A 14,275-nucleotide genomic window follows, 5' to 3' on the forward strand; every position below is an offset into this window, starting at 1 on the left:
ACATTGGTTATACTTTTTTTTTTTTTTTTTGAGACGGAGTCTCGCTCTGTCACCCAGGCTGGAGTTCAGTGGGGAGATCTCAGCTCACTGCAACCTCCACCTCCCGGGTTCAAGCAATTCTCCTGTCTTAGCCTCTCGAGCTGTAGCTGGGACTACAGGTGTGCGCCACAACACCCAGCTAACTTTTGCGTTTCTAGTACAGATGGGGTTTCACCATGTTGGCAGGATGGTCTCCATCTCTTGACTTAGTGATCCGCCCACCTCGGCCTCCCAAAGTGCTAGGATTACAGGCATGAGCCACCACGCCCGGCCTGGTTATACTTTTGTATTATTATTTTTGAGTCAGAATCTTGCTCTGTCGCCCAGGCTGGAGTGCACTGGCGTGATCTTGGCTCACTGCAACCTCCCTACCTCTTGGGTTCAAGCGATTCTCCTGTCTCAGCCTGCCCAGTACCTGGGATTATAGGTGCCCGCCACCAGGCCCAGCTCATTTTTGTGTTTTTAGTAGAGATGGAGTTTCGCCATGTTGGCCAGGCTGGTCTTGAACTCCTGGGGTCAAGTGATCCACTTGCCTTGCCCTCCCAAAGTGACTTGGATTACAGGCACAAGCCACCCACCCAGCCAGGTGTGTTCTTCCAATGGTCATTTCAGGCATTTCCAAAACACCTGCACACTGAGAAGAGAAAGGAATATAAAGGTACCCACAAGGAAAAAAACAAATGCCGGGCGGGTGCGGTGGCTGGAAGCCTGAAGTCACACTGGGGCGGGCCTGGCCTGGCGCCCTCACCTGACAGAGCCCGCACGATCTGCTCCTTCTTCCACTCCCACGGCTGCTCATACTCAGCTGCGGGCCGCTCGTCGTTCTCGGGCAGCCGGCTGTCAGGGGGCCGTGCCTTCCCCTCTGCCCTGGGCCCCCCTTCTGCAGGCTCGTAGGGAGTGTCGTACAGCTGTGGCGGCTTCCCCAGGAGGTCCTTGGAACTCCGTCTTTTGGCCAAGGTCTCTGACTTCAGGCCACCCTCTGCAGGTTCACAGGGACTGTCAAGCAGCTGGAGAGCCTTCACCAGGGGATCTTTGGAACCCCGTCGTCTAATTTCTGAAAAACACACACCATACACAATGCCTTGAAAGCAAAGGTGCCATAAAAGCCTGGTCATTAACCCAATTACCTCAGCACCTCTGTCTGTCTGTCTGAAGGTGGCAGATAACTCCAAGATTGTTCCCTGATGGGCTGATTACTTCTCAGCTGTGTTACAAAAGCAAAACGAAGGTGCCTACAACTTCTTCCCTCCAGCTGCCTGAGTCAGATAATGGGATCCACCTTTTTTTTTTTCCTTTGAGACGGAGTCCTGCTCTGTCGCCCAGGCTGGAGTGCATTGGTGAGATCTCGGCTCACCGCAACCTCCGCCTCCTGGGTTCAGGCCATTCTGCTGCCTCAGCCTCCCACGCAGCTGGGACTACAGGCGCCTGCCACCACGCCCGGCTAATTTTTTTTTTCTTTTTTTGTATTTTTAGTAGAGATGGGGTTTCACTGTGTTAGGCAGGATGGTCTTGATCTGATTTCATGATCCGCCCACCTGGGCCTTCCAAAGTGCTGGGATTACAGGCATGAGCCACCTTGCCGGCTGGGATCCACTTTTAAGGTGGGAGATTACATCTGAAGACAAGCACACCTCTGGGGTGCCACTTGCAGTTTGTAAGTAGTGGCCTCAGGATAACCTGCTTAAGTTCCAGGTTCTGGTGTCTGCTCTGAGTATAGCTCACCTTCCAAGTTTTTTTATCTTGTCAGGAAGCCCAGATAAAAGAATTGTAATAAAATGGACTGCAAGTCAAAAATGCATTTAATACATCTAATCTACTCAGTATCATGGTTTAGCCTAGCCCACCTTAAACGAACACATTAGCCCACAGCTGGACACGATTATCTGACACAAAGCCCATTTTGTAATAAAGTTTTGAATATCTCATGTAATCTGGCCGGGCGTGGTGGCTCAAGCCTGTAATCCTAGCACTTTGGGAGGCCAAGACGGGCGGATCACGAGGTCAGGAGATCCAGACCATCCTGGCTAACACGGTGAAACCCCATCTCTATTCAAAAGAATACAAAAAACTAGCCGGGCGAGGCGGCGGACGCCTGTAGTCCCAGCTACTCGGGAGGCTGAGGCAGGAGAATGGCGTGAACCCAGGAGGCGGAGCTTGCAGTGAGTCAAGATTGTGCCACTGCACTCCAGCCTGGGCGACAGAGCGAGACTCCGTCTCAAAAAAAAAAAAAAAAAAAAATATCTCATGTAATCTACTGAATGCTGAAAGTAAACACCAGAATGGTTATATGCGACTCAAAGTACAATTTCTACTGAATGCATATCACTTTTGCACCACTGTAAAGGTTGAAAATTGTAAGTCAAACCACAGTAAGTCAAGGACTGTCTGGATATTCAAAGCATTGCTGCATATACACTGAGTTAAAGCATTTATGTGCATCAGTCAGAATTCTTCACTCCTATGCAGTTTCAATAAACTGGGGGAAGCCAGACACATTCACAAATAATATGTATTCGGCTAATAACTCCAGGATAAATCAAAGTAAAAGAAGTGTTACAAGGAAAACCAGTAATAACAACTCAGCAGCTAACATTTATCAATGGTTTAACATGTATGAAGCACTATTCTAAGTATCTAGTAACTTTCACAATCACTCTGCGATTATGGGATATCATTATTTATTATAGAAGAGAAAACTGAAGCACAAAGAGTTTAAGGAAATTGCCTAAACCAGTAAGTGCCAAAGCCTGGATTCAGAAGCAGGAAGTTGGGCTCTAGAAGCTATACTCTTTAGCCACTACACTTGGATTGACTCCAAGTGGAAGAGAAATGGAAGATGAGTTGACTTTGATAGAGAAGGTCATTTCCAGTGGAGGAAGCTGCATGAGTGAAGATATGGAGGTGGGAACGACAGAGGTCTTGTTCCATAATGAGGAGCTGAGAGATGAGTCTAAAGGCCAGAAGGCCACAAAGGAGAGAGGCAATGGGTAGTGGGAGAAGCAGCTGGAAGCATAGGCAAGCCAGGTGCCAAGGTGTAGACATTTTAAAAGTAAGGACACAAAGTTTAGATGGTTGTGTATGTAATACAAAACCATTATAAGGTTTTTTGTTTGTTTGTTTGTTTTTAGCAAGGAGTAACAATTACATGTGTGTTTCACTGGAAGATAACTCTAACAATGGTGTACAGGATAGAGTAAATCAGAAAGGTACAGTCTGAACTGGGGCATAAAAATAGATGGAAAAAACCAGATGCAAACCAACCAACTACTAGCTAGCTAACCAGCCAGCCAGCCAGCCAGAGTGAAAAGGAACTAGCAGCACAGGGTGGTGAGCAGCCTGGGGTCAAGGGGCCTTGCCAGGTAGACTTAGAGATAGCTGGAGTCTGGACAACCAGAGCTGATGATACAGAGTCTACGTTATACACCAACAGAAGCATCATTTTTGTGGCTCTTCTAAACGCCCATCAGGAAGCCTTCAAACCATCCTCTACCTGGTCATAGTCAAGGAGAAACTTTCTATATGCAGATATCTCATCTCATCTCACCTCTTAACACCTCATAAGCTCCCGATGGTCTACTTAAGAAGTGAAGAGGCTGGGCGTGGTGGCTCACGCCTATAATCCCAGCACTTTCGGAGGCCAAGGCGGGCGGATCACAAGGTCAGGAGATCGAGACCATCCTGGAGAACACAGTGAAACCCTGTTTCTACTAAAGATACAAAAAATTAGCTGGGCGTGGTGGCAGGCGCCTGTAGTCCCAGCTACTCGGGAGGCTGAGGCAGGAGAATCGTGTGAACCCAGGAGGCCACTGCACTCCAGCCCGGGAGACAGAGCCAGACTTTGTCTCAAAAAAAAAAAAAAAAAAGAAGTGAAGAACACTCAGAACGGCATAGGAGGCTTGTATGAGTAGGTCACTGTCTTTCTCCCCAATTTCTTGACACTACCCTGCCCCATCTCTCCACAATTCAACGCTTTGCTCTGACCAAGTGGAACTTCTACAGTTCCCTGCATACTACACTGTCTTGAGCCCACCGGTGTCCTGGCAATCTTGCAATCCTTTACAATCTAACTCAGCATCTTCTCCTCTCTGGAGAAGCCTTTCCTGCCCACCTTCTTCTCTGATGCCCCACAGAGTTGATCAGGTGCTAAGGCTGGACCAACCCACTCTCACCCTGCTCTTCTCCCACTGCATCCATTTATATGTTGATGCATTTGTATTTTCAATTTGGTGGAGTCTGCCAGGGCAGAGACCACCATATCTTGTTTATTATTGCAGGACATATCATTGTGCTAAATAATGACTGGACGGATGGATGGGAGGAGAGGGAGGGGAGGGAGCTGTAGAATGTCTCCAGGCAGGTGACAGTGTGGATCTGGATGAATGTCAAGGGGTTAACAAATGGATCGTTGTGCATATTGTGAGAATGAAAGCAATCACAAGAGAAAAGGAGGGCAGATTGAAAACGAGAGAGGATCAAAGGCAGAATCTGGGACTCCTTCAGTTAAGGGTGGCTGGAAGGAGAGGTGCCAGCCAAGAAGGCTGAGGGGTCAGGTGAGGAGGAAGAGGCTTAAGAGACCGCAGGGCCGCAGACACAAAGAGTGGAAAGACTTTCTATCTGTAACTTCAAAACAGGCATGGGGATGGCCCGTGGAGAAATACCATTGACTCATTAAGACCTCTGTAACAAAAAGAGGGCAACAAATCAGGGAAACGTTATTAAAATCAGGACACCAAATTCAAAAGTGCAAAACTTAGGTACAGGCTGAGGTTATAGTTCTCTGCTGACTAGGGGCCGTCAGCAGCTGTCTCAAATTCTGTGCAGGGACAGCTCATTGAAATCACCTGGGGGCTTTAACGCATACTGCTTTAACCACCAGAGGTTCGGATTGGATTGGTCTGGGGCGCAGTGTGGGAGTCAGAGTGTAAAAATCCCCCAGGTGATTCTAAAGAGCAGCTAAACCTGAGAACCACTTCCACACCTCCTGGGTGCCCATAGTCCCCATCCTGCTTCCTTGTGCTCTGGAGCCCATCTGTCATTGCTAGTCCCATCCTGAGGAGAAAGGTACTGCCTGTGCCTACAACTTTCACATCAGAATGCAGGAGTCGGAAGAACTGTCCCTGGCCCCCACCCCCAGGCCAGGCCAGGTATCTGGGGTTGTCTGAGGTCAGAGCTGCATCTCCTGAGTTCCTGGACTCTCAATCCTACAACTTTTCTTCTTCATTGCTTATTCTAAACGGAGATATGGAAAACAAGAAACAAAAACATACTCTGTTCTTGGTTCAATTAAGACAGGGCTGTAATTTTTTTAAAAGGAACTTTTCTAAAGAACTAAGAAAAGGGAAGCAGAAAACACAAAGGAGTTCGAAGGATGAATATAGAATAGAATTTTTAGGTTTCTAATCATAGTTTACACTCAGTTGAGACCATCTGGCACAGGCTGGGGAAACCCTTTCCCAAGGTCCTCGCTGCAATTCTGCCCCAGCTAAACTAAGAAGAAAAAGAGGTGATTCCAACCTTAAGACAGAGGAGCCCTGCTCACAAGGACATTTTAATATATTTGGATTAAAATGATGTACAGGGTGGACGGGCAGTGTTCCCACCAGGCCCTCCAGCCCACCTCCCCTAAAATAAAATAAAATGATGTATAGTGATTAGAATCTTGAGTTATTACACGTGTTTGAGTTTTTACTTTTGCAATGAGGTCCTTCTATATAGACAGTCTCCCCATACTTAAAGTTCTGGGAGATACACAAAGCATGGAGTTGAGAATACTTTCTTGCAGGATCCTGAGATTAGGCAAAATCTGCAAACTGCTATCATCTTTTGAATCAATGTTTAATTAGGGGGAGAAAGGGCTTGAGCACAGGCCTCCCCTCCCCATACCACCCGCTCCCTTCAAGGGGAGTAACCTTCCAGTCCATTCCAACACCTGGCTGCCCCCAAACCTGAGGCGCCACAGAAACAGAAACAATCGTGGGGCCGCAAGCCGACCCTTCCTGCAGGGAGAATAGCCCCTGACGTGCAGAGCTGGCTCCAAGAGGAAACGAGCCTGAGAAGGAGGAAATGGCAAGAGGAAGCTACACCCTGGCTGCCGATAGAGGCCATTTACCACAGCAGACAACAGAATGCAGGGGACGGGCAGCAGATAAACACTCATTTGCGCCTGGGGCTGAAGCTCAGGACTGACCTGCACTTACTAAAAACATGCGGTTGGTTGGTGTGAAACATTATAGGGGCCCAAAATTTTCCCTTCTCAATCCCCAACTCGCTGCAGGTAATTATGCCATTCACACAAAAACAAGAAAGTCTTAGCAGAAGACTAAGATTTTCTTTTACTAAATTAATTGTAGTTAGCAGTAAGTATTGCCCTATATAGTCCAGAATGCTCTATGAAAATAGAATTGTCTCTGGAGTGTCTAACTCATGGCTGTATCGACTAGGTATACACCTGCTAGGTGTATTATGCCCAGAATCTCACTGATGCCTCACTAAGGCAGTGACAGATGTGTTACCCCATTTTCACAGGTGAATACACGGAAGCCACAATCATGCAGTAGCTATGGTGAGGCCAATTATTACCAACTCCAGAGTCCATGCCTTATGCTCAAATGATTTCATGTAAAACGTTAATTCCAATTTCCAAATAATGTGCCTTTTTCCCTAATCCATTTTAATCCATTTCATGTTTCCAAAACATTAAACTTAGAGCCTCTTAAGACTCTATTTTCCTTCTGGCATCAGAAACAGGGGTGTTGGGCAATTTTTTACTCACATCTTTGATCTGTGCTCAAGCTTTTAAAGTCACTTTAATATTTTCTTACTGAATAAATCTAAATATCTGAACAAAAGCAAGTATAATTCAGAAACCCTGAAATTTAGCAAAGAGAATAAAGACAAATCAAAACCAGTCTTCATTTGCACTTTTTTCCATAAGGTTTTTTCTGTTTAAATCTCAGGCAAAGATGGACATAATTTTTTATTTTTTATTTTAGAGATGGGGTCTCACGATGTTGGCTAGGTTGGTCTTGAACTCCTGGTCTCAACTGATCCTCCCACCTTGGCCTCCCAGAGTGCTAGGATTACAGGCACGAGCCACTGGGCCTGGCCAGATGGACATAATAGCTTTTTTTTTTTTTTAATGGAGACTCGAACAGTGAGGTTCTCTTTTAGATTTGGCTATTTAAACAAACCAACAAAATCATTTGGAAGTAAAAATAAAATTTTAAAAATAATCTTCAACTGGAGCTCAAAAGCTAAAACCACAGCTTGCTGAATGACATGGTATTTTCAGTTGTGTAATTTGGACAAATTATTTAATCTTTCTGAACCTAGGTTTCCTCAACCGTATAAAGAAACCCACTTGCATGGTGGCTCACTTTGTGGCTGGCAATCCCAGTACTTTGGGAGGCCGAGGCATGAGGATCACTTGAGGTCAGGAGTTTGAGACCAGTCTGACCAACATGGTGAAACCCTGTCTCTACTAAAAATACAATAATTAGCCAGGTGTGGTGGCACATGCCTGTAATCCCAGCTACTTGGGAGGCTGAGGCAGGAGAATCACTTGAACCCGTGAGGCAGAGGTTGCAGTGAGCTGAGATTGCATTCCAGCCTGGGCAACACAGCAAGACTCCATCTCAACAAACAAACAAAACACTTTACAGGGTTGCTGCAAGATTTAGTGAGGTAATTTGGCCAGGCTGGTACCTAGTAAGCTCTCAATTTACAGCTGTATGACATCAACTGCAGAAAGAATCCTCATGCTAACTAGCCAATGGGAACTTTTAAAGACCCGTCTAATGCTAACGTTTCAAAGTGCTGGCTAAAACTCCTAATGCTAGACTATGTAGAATATTTCTGCTAAATATTTAAGCTAGACTAGTTAAAATGTTCCTGTGAATTTAGCAGAAAAACAGAGGTTTATATGAATATTGCCTTGTATTCACTCATATCTTTTTATGAACAATCCTTTGGATAAATCTCAGTGATAATTTACTCATAAATTCATAAATTCTTAACCTTTAAAAGAGCAAAGTTTTGGGGAGACCCAGGGAGCCTGGGTCCCATAGCGATTTGGCCACAGGAAAGACATGGGCTTCTCTGGGTTTCCTCTGCCCCTGAGGTAGATGCTGGCTCCTATTCTCAACTTCATGGCACTTAATCATGCTTTTCAATGACTTATTTTCTTTGCTGGTGTTAGGTCTGTTTCCCCCTTAGGTTGTGAGGTCCAAGGGCAGAAATCATGTGGGTCTTGTTTCCTGTATGCCCAGAGCTCAGGACAGGGCCTAGTACATAACAAATAAACTCCCAAGAAATATTTGTTGGGTATTCTAAAACAACATATGGGCAGTATTCCACACACCTAAGATACTGTTAAAACCAGGCCTGTAATTCCCATTTCACTGGTAGAAAAAAGGCAATACAGAAATGGTAACACAGATTTAACCACTCCACAGTTTAACTGCGTTCATTAAAATCCTTTCCATCTCCAGAAACGCTGAAACAAGTAAAAAAAATCTCTATCGTTTCTCAAGAAAGATGGGAAATTTCTGAACTCGGACTTGACAATCAGGTACACAAGGAGCAAACTGAATAAAAAAGTAAAAGGTTTAAAAAACAAAAAACAAAAGCCCAGCAGCAAATCTTTTATTTCTAGCTTCCGATAAACTCACTTCCTGTTATTCTGTCCAGCTTCTAACCTATGAGTAGAATAAGAGGTAGAGTCTCTACACTGATTTTGAATATTCGAAATGAAGAAACTTTAAAATCCACAAATAAATTTTTTTTAAAGTTAAGAGCAAAGTATACTTAGATCACTAGTTTAGAAAGTAATTTGGATTTTTAATAAATTTGAATTTATTTGCCAATTGAATATATTAATTTTGTATTCCTAAATGAATTTATTTTCAGAAATTGTTTAAAACAGAGCATGGAACTTAATACATCCTCAAATATTAAATGCTAGTGATTATTATTACATTTATTCCATGTTGGACAATTTTGACTTCTGAAGACAACATTCTCGGTTGGGCGGAAAGATGCCTCACTTATGGGTGAAGTTTACAGTGGTTTTGCATATGGCATTTCAAGTGTGTCCTAAACGCCATGTGGTGTCAGGGGCAGACCACTCAATGTGGAGTGGGAGATCCGGGTGCTAATTCCTGCTCTGTCTCTTAAAACATCTCCTGAACACAGGCAAGCCTGAATCCCTTTGATCTTGTTTTTTTTCACCCTGTCATGAGGGGGACAGCATTGTAGTCCCCTAGCTTACAGAGCTCTTGTGGGAATTACATGAAAAAACAAACAAAAAAACCCCCAAAATTATATTCATTTTTATAAAATCACAGCACGTTCCCTCTTATCAGTGCAGCTCTCCAAATAAACAGATGTACGGTATAAACTACCTACTTTAGTTAAAGAAAAAGAATAATAACCCAAGGACAAAGAAAGGTGAATCACAATTAAGCATAAAACTAAGAAAATCCTTTTCCTCAATTTTGTGTAAAAGTAAATCCTTTTCCCTATTCCTTTCAAGGCTCTGATGTTTTTTAAAACTCTGACAGTTCATTTTCACTTCCTTTCATTCACAGATTTCATTAGGGGTCACAGTCCAGTGACCTTCAGGGTCACAGCCTGGCCAGGGTACACCCTCCCCACACGGACTGCCTTATCTCTGTAAGCAGAGAAGCAGGAAGCGGAGCCAGGCTTTCCTGTTCCAGCTCGTTTTCATTCTGAAGCCTGTCTTGGCCCTTCCAGTGTGCTGCCGCTACCCTCTGCTCAACTCATTCTGAGACTATACTTACAGAACCTGAGCTTGACAGCTCTTCAATCGGTTCTAAACAGAAGGGACAAAGTCTTTCATGTGGGACCAGTTACTCTTCCCAGGCATGAAACCCACAAGATTCAAATAAGGCTCCCTTGAGGCAGCACTCAGCAACTACATTTTCCATTATGGATAGAAGAATGTTTAAGGAAAACTAGGTGAATACATAAAGTTCACAAATAACTCTATATTATTTCTATTTAAGTATCATTTATATCAACTTAATTATGACTAAAAGGGAAAAGTTTGACACTAAGAATGACAGAGTGACTGCTTAGCTCACAAATTGGAATTGTTCCGACTTGAAAAGTTATAAGATTAGTCTTTGGTTTTAGGTGGTTTGCCTTGAATGGCTTGGTTTACAGCAGTTTTTTTTTTTTTTTTTTTTTTTTTTGAGACAGAATTTTGCTCTTCTTGGCCAGGCTGGAGTGCAACGGCACGATCTCGGCTCACCACCACCTCTGCCTCGCGAGTTCAAGCGATTCTCCTGCCTCAGCCTCCCGAAATGCACCATGATGCTGGCTAATTTTTTGTATTTTTAGTAGAGACGGGATTTCTCCATGTTGGTCAGGCTGATCTCGAACTCCCGACCTCAGGTGATCCACCCACCTCGGCCTCCAAAAGTGCTGGGATTACAGGTGTGAGCCACCACACCCGGCCAGCAGTGATTGTTAATTACTGCTTAGTAATTAAACTTTTGGCTCCAATATTGTAGAACTTGAGAAAGTCTTCTACTACAAAATGCAGAATCGCATCATATTTGCATTTTTTTTTTTAAGACAGAATTTCATTCCTGTTGCCCAGGCTGGAGTGTAATGGCATGATCTCAGCTCACTGCAACCTCTGCCTCCCAGGTTCAAGCAATTCTCCTGCCTCAGCCTCCCGAGTAGCTGGGATTACAGGCATGCACCACCATGCCTGGCTAATTTTGTGTTTTTTTTTTTTCAGTAGAGACAGGGTTTCTCCACATTGGTCAGGCTGGTCTTGAACTCCCGACCTCAGGTGATCCTCCCACTTCAGCCTACCAAAGTGCTGGGATTATTGGCGTGAGCCACTGTGCCTGGCCTTTTTTTTTTTTTTTTCCCCCCGCTTTGTCGCCCAGGCTGGAGTGTCGTGGCGTGATCTTGGCTTGTTACAACCTCCTCCTCCTCCCTGGTTCAAGTGATTCTCATGCCTCAGATCCTCAAATAGCTGGGATTACAGGTACGCACCACCATGCCCAGCTAATTTTTGTATTTTTAGTAGAGATGGGGTTTCGCTATGTTGGCCAGGCTGGTCTCAAACTCCTGGCCTCATGTGATCTGCCCACCTCTCTCCCAAAGTGCTGGGATTACAGGTATGAGCTACTGTGCCTGGCCATGCTTGCATTTTTTAATAGATTAAACTCCCTTAAGTATGTATTAGATCCTTGGTAAGATGTATGACTCCCATTATGAACGTTAAAGCTTCTGAAAGTGGCCCCAAAATGTATATAATCATGTTAAAACTGATCACACTCTGAGCAGATCTGCACTCATAAACGTCACCTTGCACAGAACTAGAAAAACTATAAAGACTCCTTTAAATTCTAAAACTCTGAAGGATACTAAATCATAAAGGAAGTTACCTAGTCTGACATTAGTTTGGGGTCTAATTTCTGTTTCTTCAAGTCAGCAGGATCTGGTTAAATTGTTTTATCCCTCTTCCCCAATAGACAAGGGTTGCTGTATTACAACACTCTCACTGAGTGTGAGATTTCAGTTCCTATTCTGCAGAGCCTGCTTACAAACCTGTTATCATTTGTTGTGCATCATATGGTTCCATGTAACCGTCGTTCTCTCCAACTCTCTCTGCATCCCTTTGACCCTTCGTCCGTTTGGCATCATAAGGGTCAGCATAGTCTTCTAAAATGATGACCTGTAAAAGAACAAGAGAGGACAGTTGCTAAGGGCCACCATAAACCAAAATGGCAAAGGTATCAAAATGGCTACTGACATCTCCTGCATCTCCAAAGAGGTCAAAATCTCTACAACCAGTTCCAGATAGCTTTTGCACTTGATTATGTGTCCCAGTTAGACAAACACCTGATTTTTTTGGTTGTATAATTGATTTGCAACAATTCATCTAAACTCTTTCACTTATCCCCAAGGCTCTTTATGCCTTCCTTTATTTCCCCAAGCAATAAAACATTTTCTGGGTTAGAGGGTGGCAGGGGTGGATGTGGGGAGTGAAGGGTACCCGTGGCTTTACAGCAAAAAGGGTATGTGGCTTTACCATATACCCTATGAATTGAGTTTTTCAAACTTCAATCGGCTGAGCAGTACAGTCATAATGAGTCAGTCAGTCATCCACCAGCACTGGCTAGGCACTGTGAGGGAGTCAAAATAAACCTAAGACATGCTTCCTGTCCTCAAGGAGTGGATCACAGCTCCAAAGAGACAGGCATCATAAATGAGAAATAGATCAGTACTAAACAGTATTGTATGCGTTCTTCGTTCAATAATTCACAGGCAAATTGACTGTCACAGGCTACAGACCAGATAGGGTTTTGATCCCTATCTGGGATCTCCTATTTTGTTTCAGAAAGCATCTGTCTTTCCAAAAATAGAAGGTGCCTGAGGAGGTGATGTGTGACAACATGGGTGACAACACCAGAGGTTAGGGGACCCTTCTCAGGGAGGAAGCTCCAGGCCTTGCTCCACAACCTCCGTTACATTCTCCAAAGAGTTTAGAAATAACACTGGAGTTGGTGAGAATTCAGATACATGAGGAGAAGCGAAGAGGAGGAAACAGCCTGGAAATAGCCTCAGAAACCTCAGACATCCAGAAGTGACAACCATAAAAATAACCAGACAACCACTGCAAGGGACTGTGACTGCGACTGCCATTCACTTAACCAACATTTATCTTGACTACCCACCATGTGTACTGCAGTTGCAAGATACAGTGAGGAACCTAAGATGATACTCAGCCCTTGGCTTCAAGGTGATTATGATCTAGTCACACAGTCAGGTGGACCACTGAATAACATATGAGCTGGGTCCCTGTCCCATCTTTACACAGCTCTCCACTCAGTGCCTGGCTCAGGGTGGGCATGCTGTATTTACAGCATGAAAAAATGGAGGAGTAAATAGAAGTGCTCAATGCAGACATACATAGCATGTGTTATGGGCTCTTGACTTCATACAGGGAGGTAACAGGTTTGAAGCCAGGGCAAGAGAATATTAAAGCTCCCATGTTAGGAATGATCGCTTGGACCGGAGTCTGAAATCTCGGTTTGAGCTCTTTTCTCTTCCCGTTTCACATTGGAGAGAAGATAAAAACAACCAAATCAGACCAACTCAACTCAGCAAGAATGGATGGAGTCCCTTCCTATGTTCACACTCCTTTTCTTAACTTTTCCACACTGGACAGCACCCAGAAAACCTCCAGTGTGTCGGTCCCAGGACACACCCTCTCTTCTCATCTGTAATCTCCTTGAGAGCATTTTCTTGTCATATTCTGTATTCCCCAAAGTCTCTGATGCCCTGTGCCCCTTTTCTCATATGGTTGCTGCACCACAAATACCCATGGAATGAATGAAAGGGCAGCAGTCTTGGAGACTTGCTGAAGCTCCGAGGAGCCCTTTACTCGGTGGAACTGCAGAAAATGATGGAACTTCCAAATCAGTGGAGAAGGCGGTTGGTCAACCCATTTCCTGAAGCTTTGAAATGCATACTTCACAGTTGAGAGGTTACCATTCCTCATGTTCAAGAAGCATAAAAGTCATACACAAGTCTAGCTTTGCAATTCCCCTGAATATCAAAATTAAAATAAACTACATCTATAAAGGGGTCAAATGTAACCAAACAGGAATATCTCATTCAACGACTCTTCTAAACTGCTAACAAAATTCAATGGCTAGTACATTTCTGCAAAGCTCCCCACCCCTAGAATAAGAATTTTTCAAGAATTAAAAAACAGTCTAAGAATTTCAAATGGTCATTTAGAAGTTTCCGAATTGTGGAGAGAGAAAGGACCTTAGGAAACCTATCCTCACTGCCTCTTAGGTCTAAAGAAGCTTAGGGCTTAGCAGGTGCCCCGGGCTCCCCTTCAACTGAGAAGTGGTCCAAGGGAGGCTGTATTCTTACCGTGTCTTGCTGCTTAATAATCTTGCTCTTGTCCAGCTCTGGCCCCAGGGAGGAAGGGGAAGAGGATGCGGAGGAAGAGGAGCTGGAGCTGGAGCTACTGCTACTGGGATAGTTGCTCTTCCCGTTCTTCTCCTGAGTGTCCACCTTGATGAGCCTGTTGATGTAGGTGCTGCAGCCAGAGCTCTTGGTCGCACCCCGGTGGGGCTCCTCCTCTGTGGCCCGGGAGTTTTTGCGGCCCTTGCCCGCAGCGGCCTGAATCAGACCCTGCAGGCTGTCGCGGGACAGCCGGCTGTCCTTGGGGCCGACG

General features: G+C 44.6%; 1 protein-coding gene across 1 annotated transcript in view; it reads right to left on the reverse strand.

The window, feature by feature from the left end:
* The window catches only part of SHE (Src homology 2 domain containing E), a gene marked incomplete at its 5' end in the record, with an annotated part of 19,148 nt that extends 4,874 nt beyond the window's left edge, over positions 1 to 14,274 (reverse strand). The window contains 3 exons of the mRNA XM_011987551.1: positions 788 to 1,093; positions 11,629 to 11,755; positions 13,969 to 14,274. Coding sequence (XP_011842941.1) covers positions 788 to 1,093; positions 11,629 to 11,755; positions 13,969 to 14,274 — 739 coding nt within the window. The remainder of the gene's footprint in view (positions 1 to 787; positions 1,094 to 11,628; positions 11,756 to 13,968) is intronic.
* Position 14,275: the final 1 nt, after the last annotated feature.

This window comes from Mandrillus leucophaeus, unplaced genomic scaffold (assembly GCF_000951045.1).
Source record: "Mandrillus leucophaeus isolate KB7577 unplaced genomic scaffold, Mleu.le_1.0 Scaffold310, whole genome shotgun sequence".
Lineage (NCBI taxonomy): Eukaryota > Metazoa > Chordata > Mammalia > Primates > Cercopithecidae > Mandrillus > Mandrillus leucophaeus.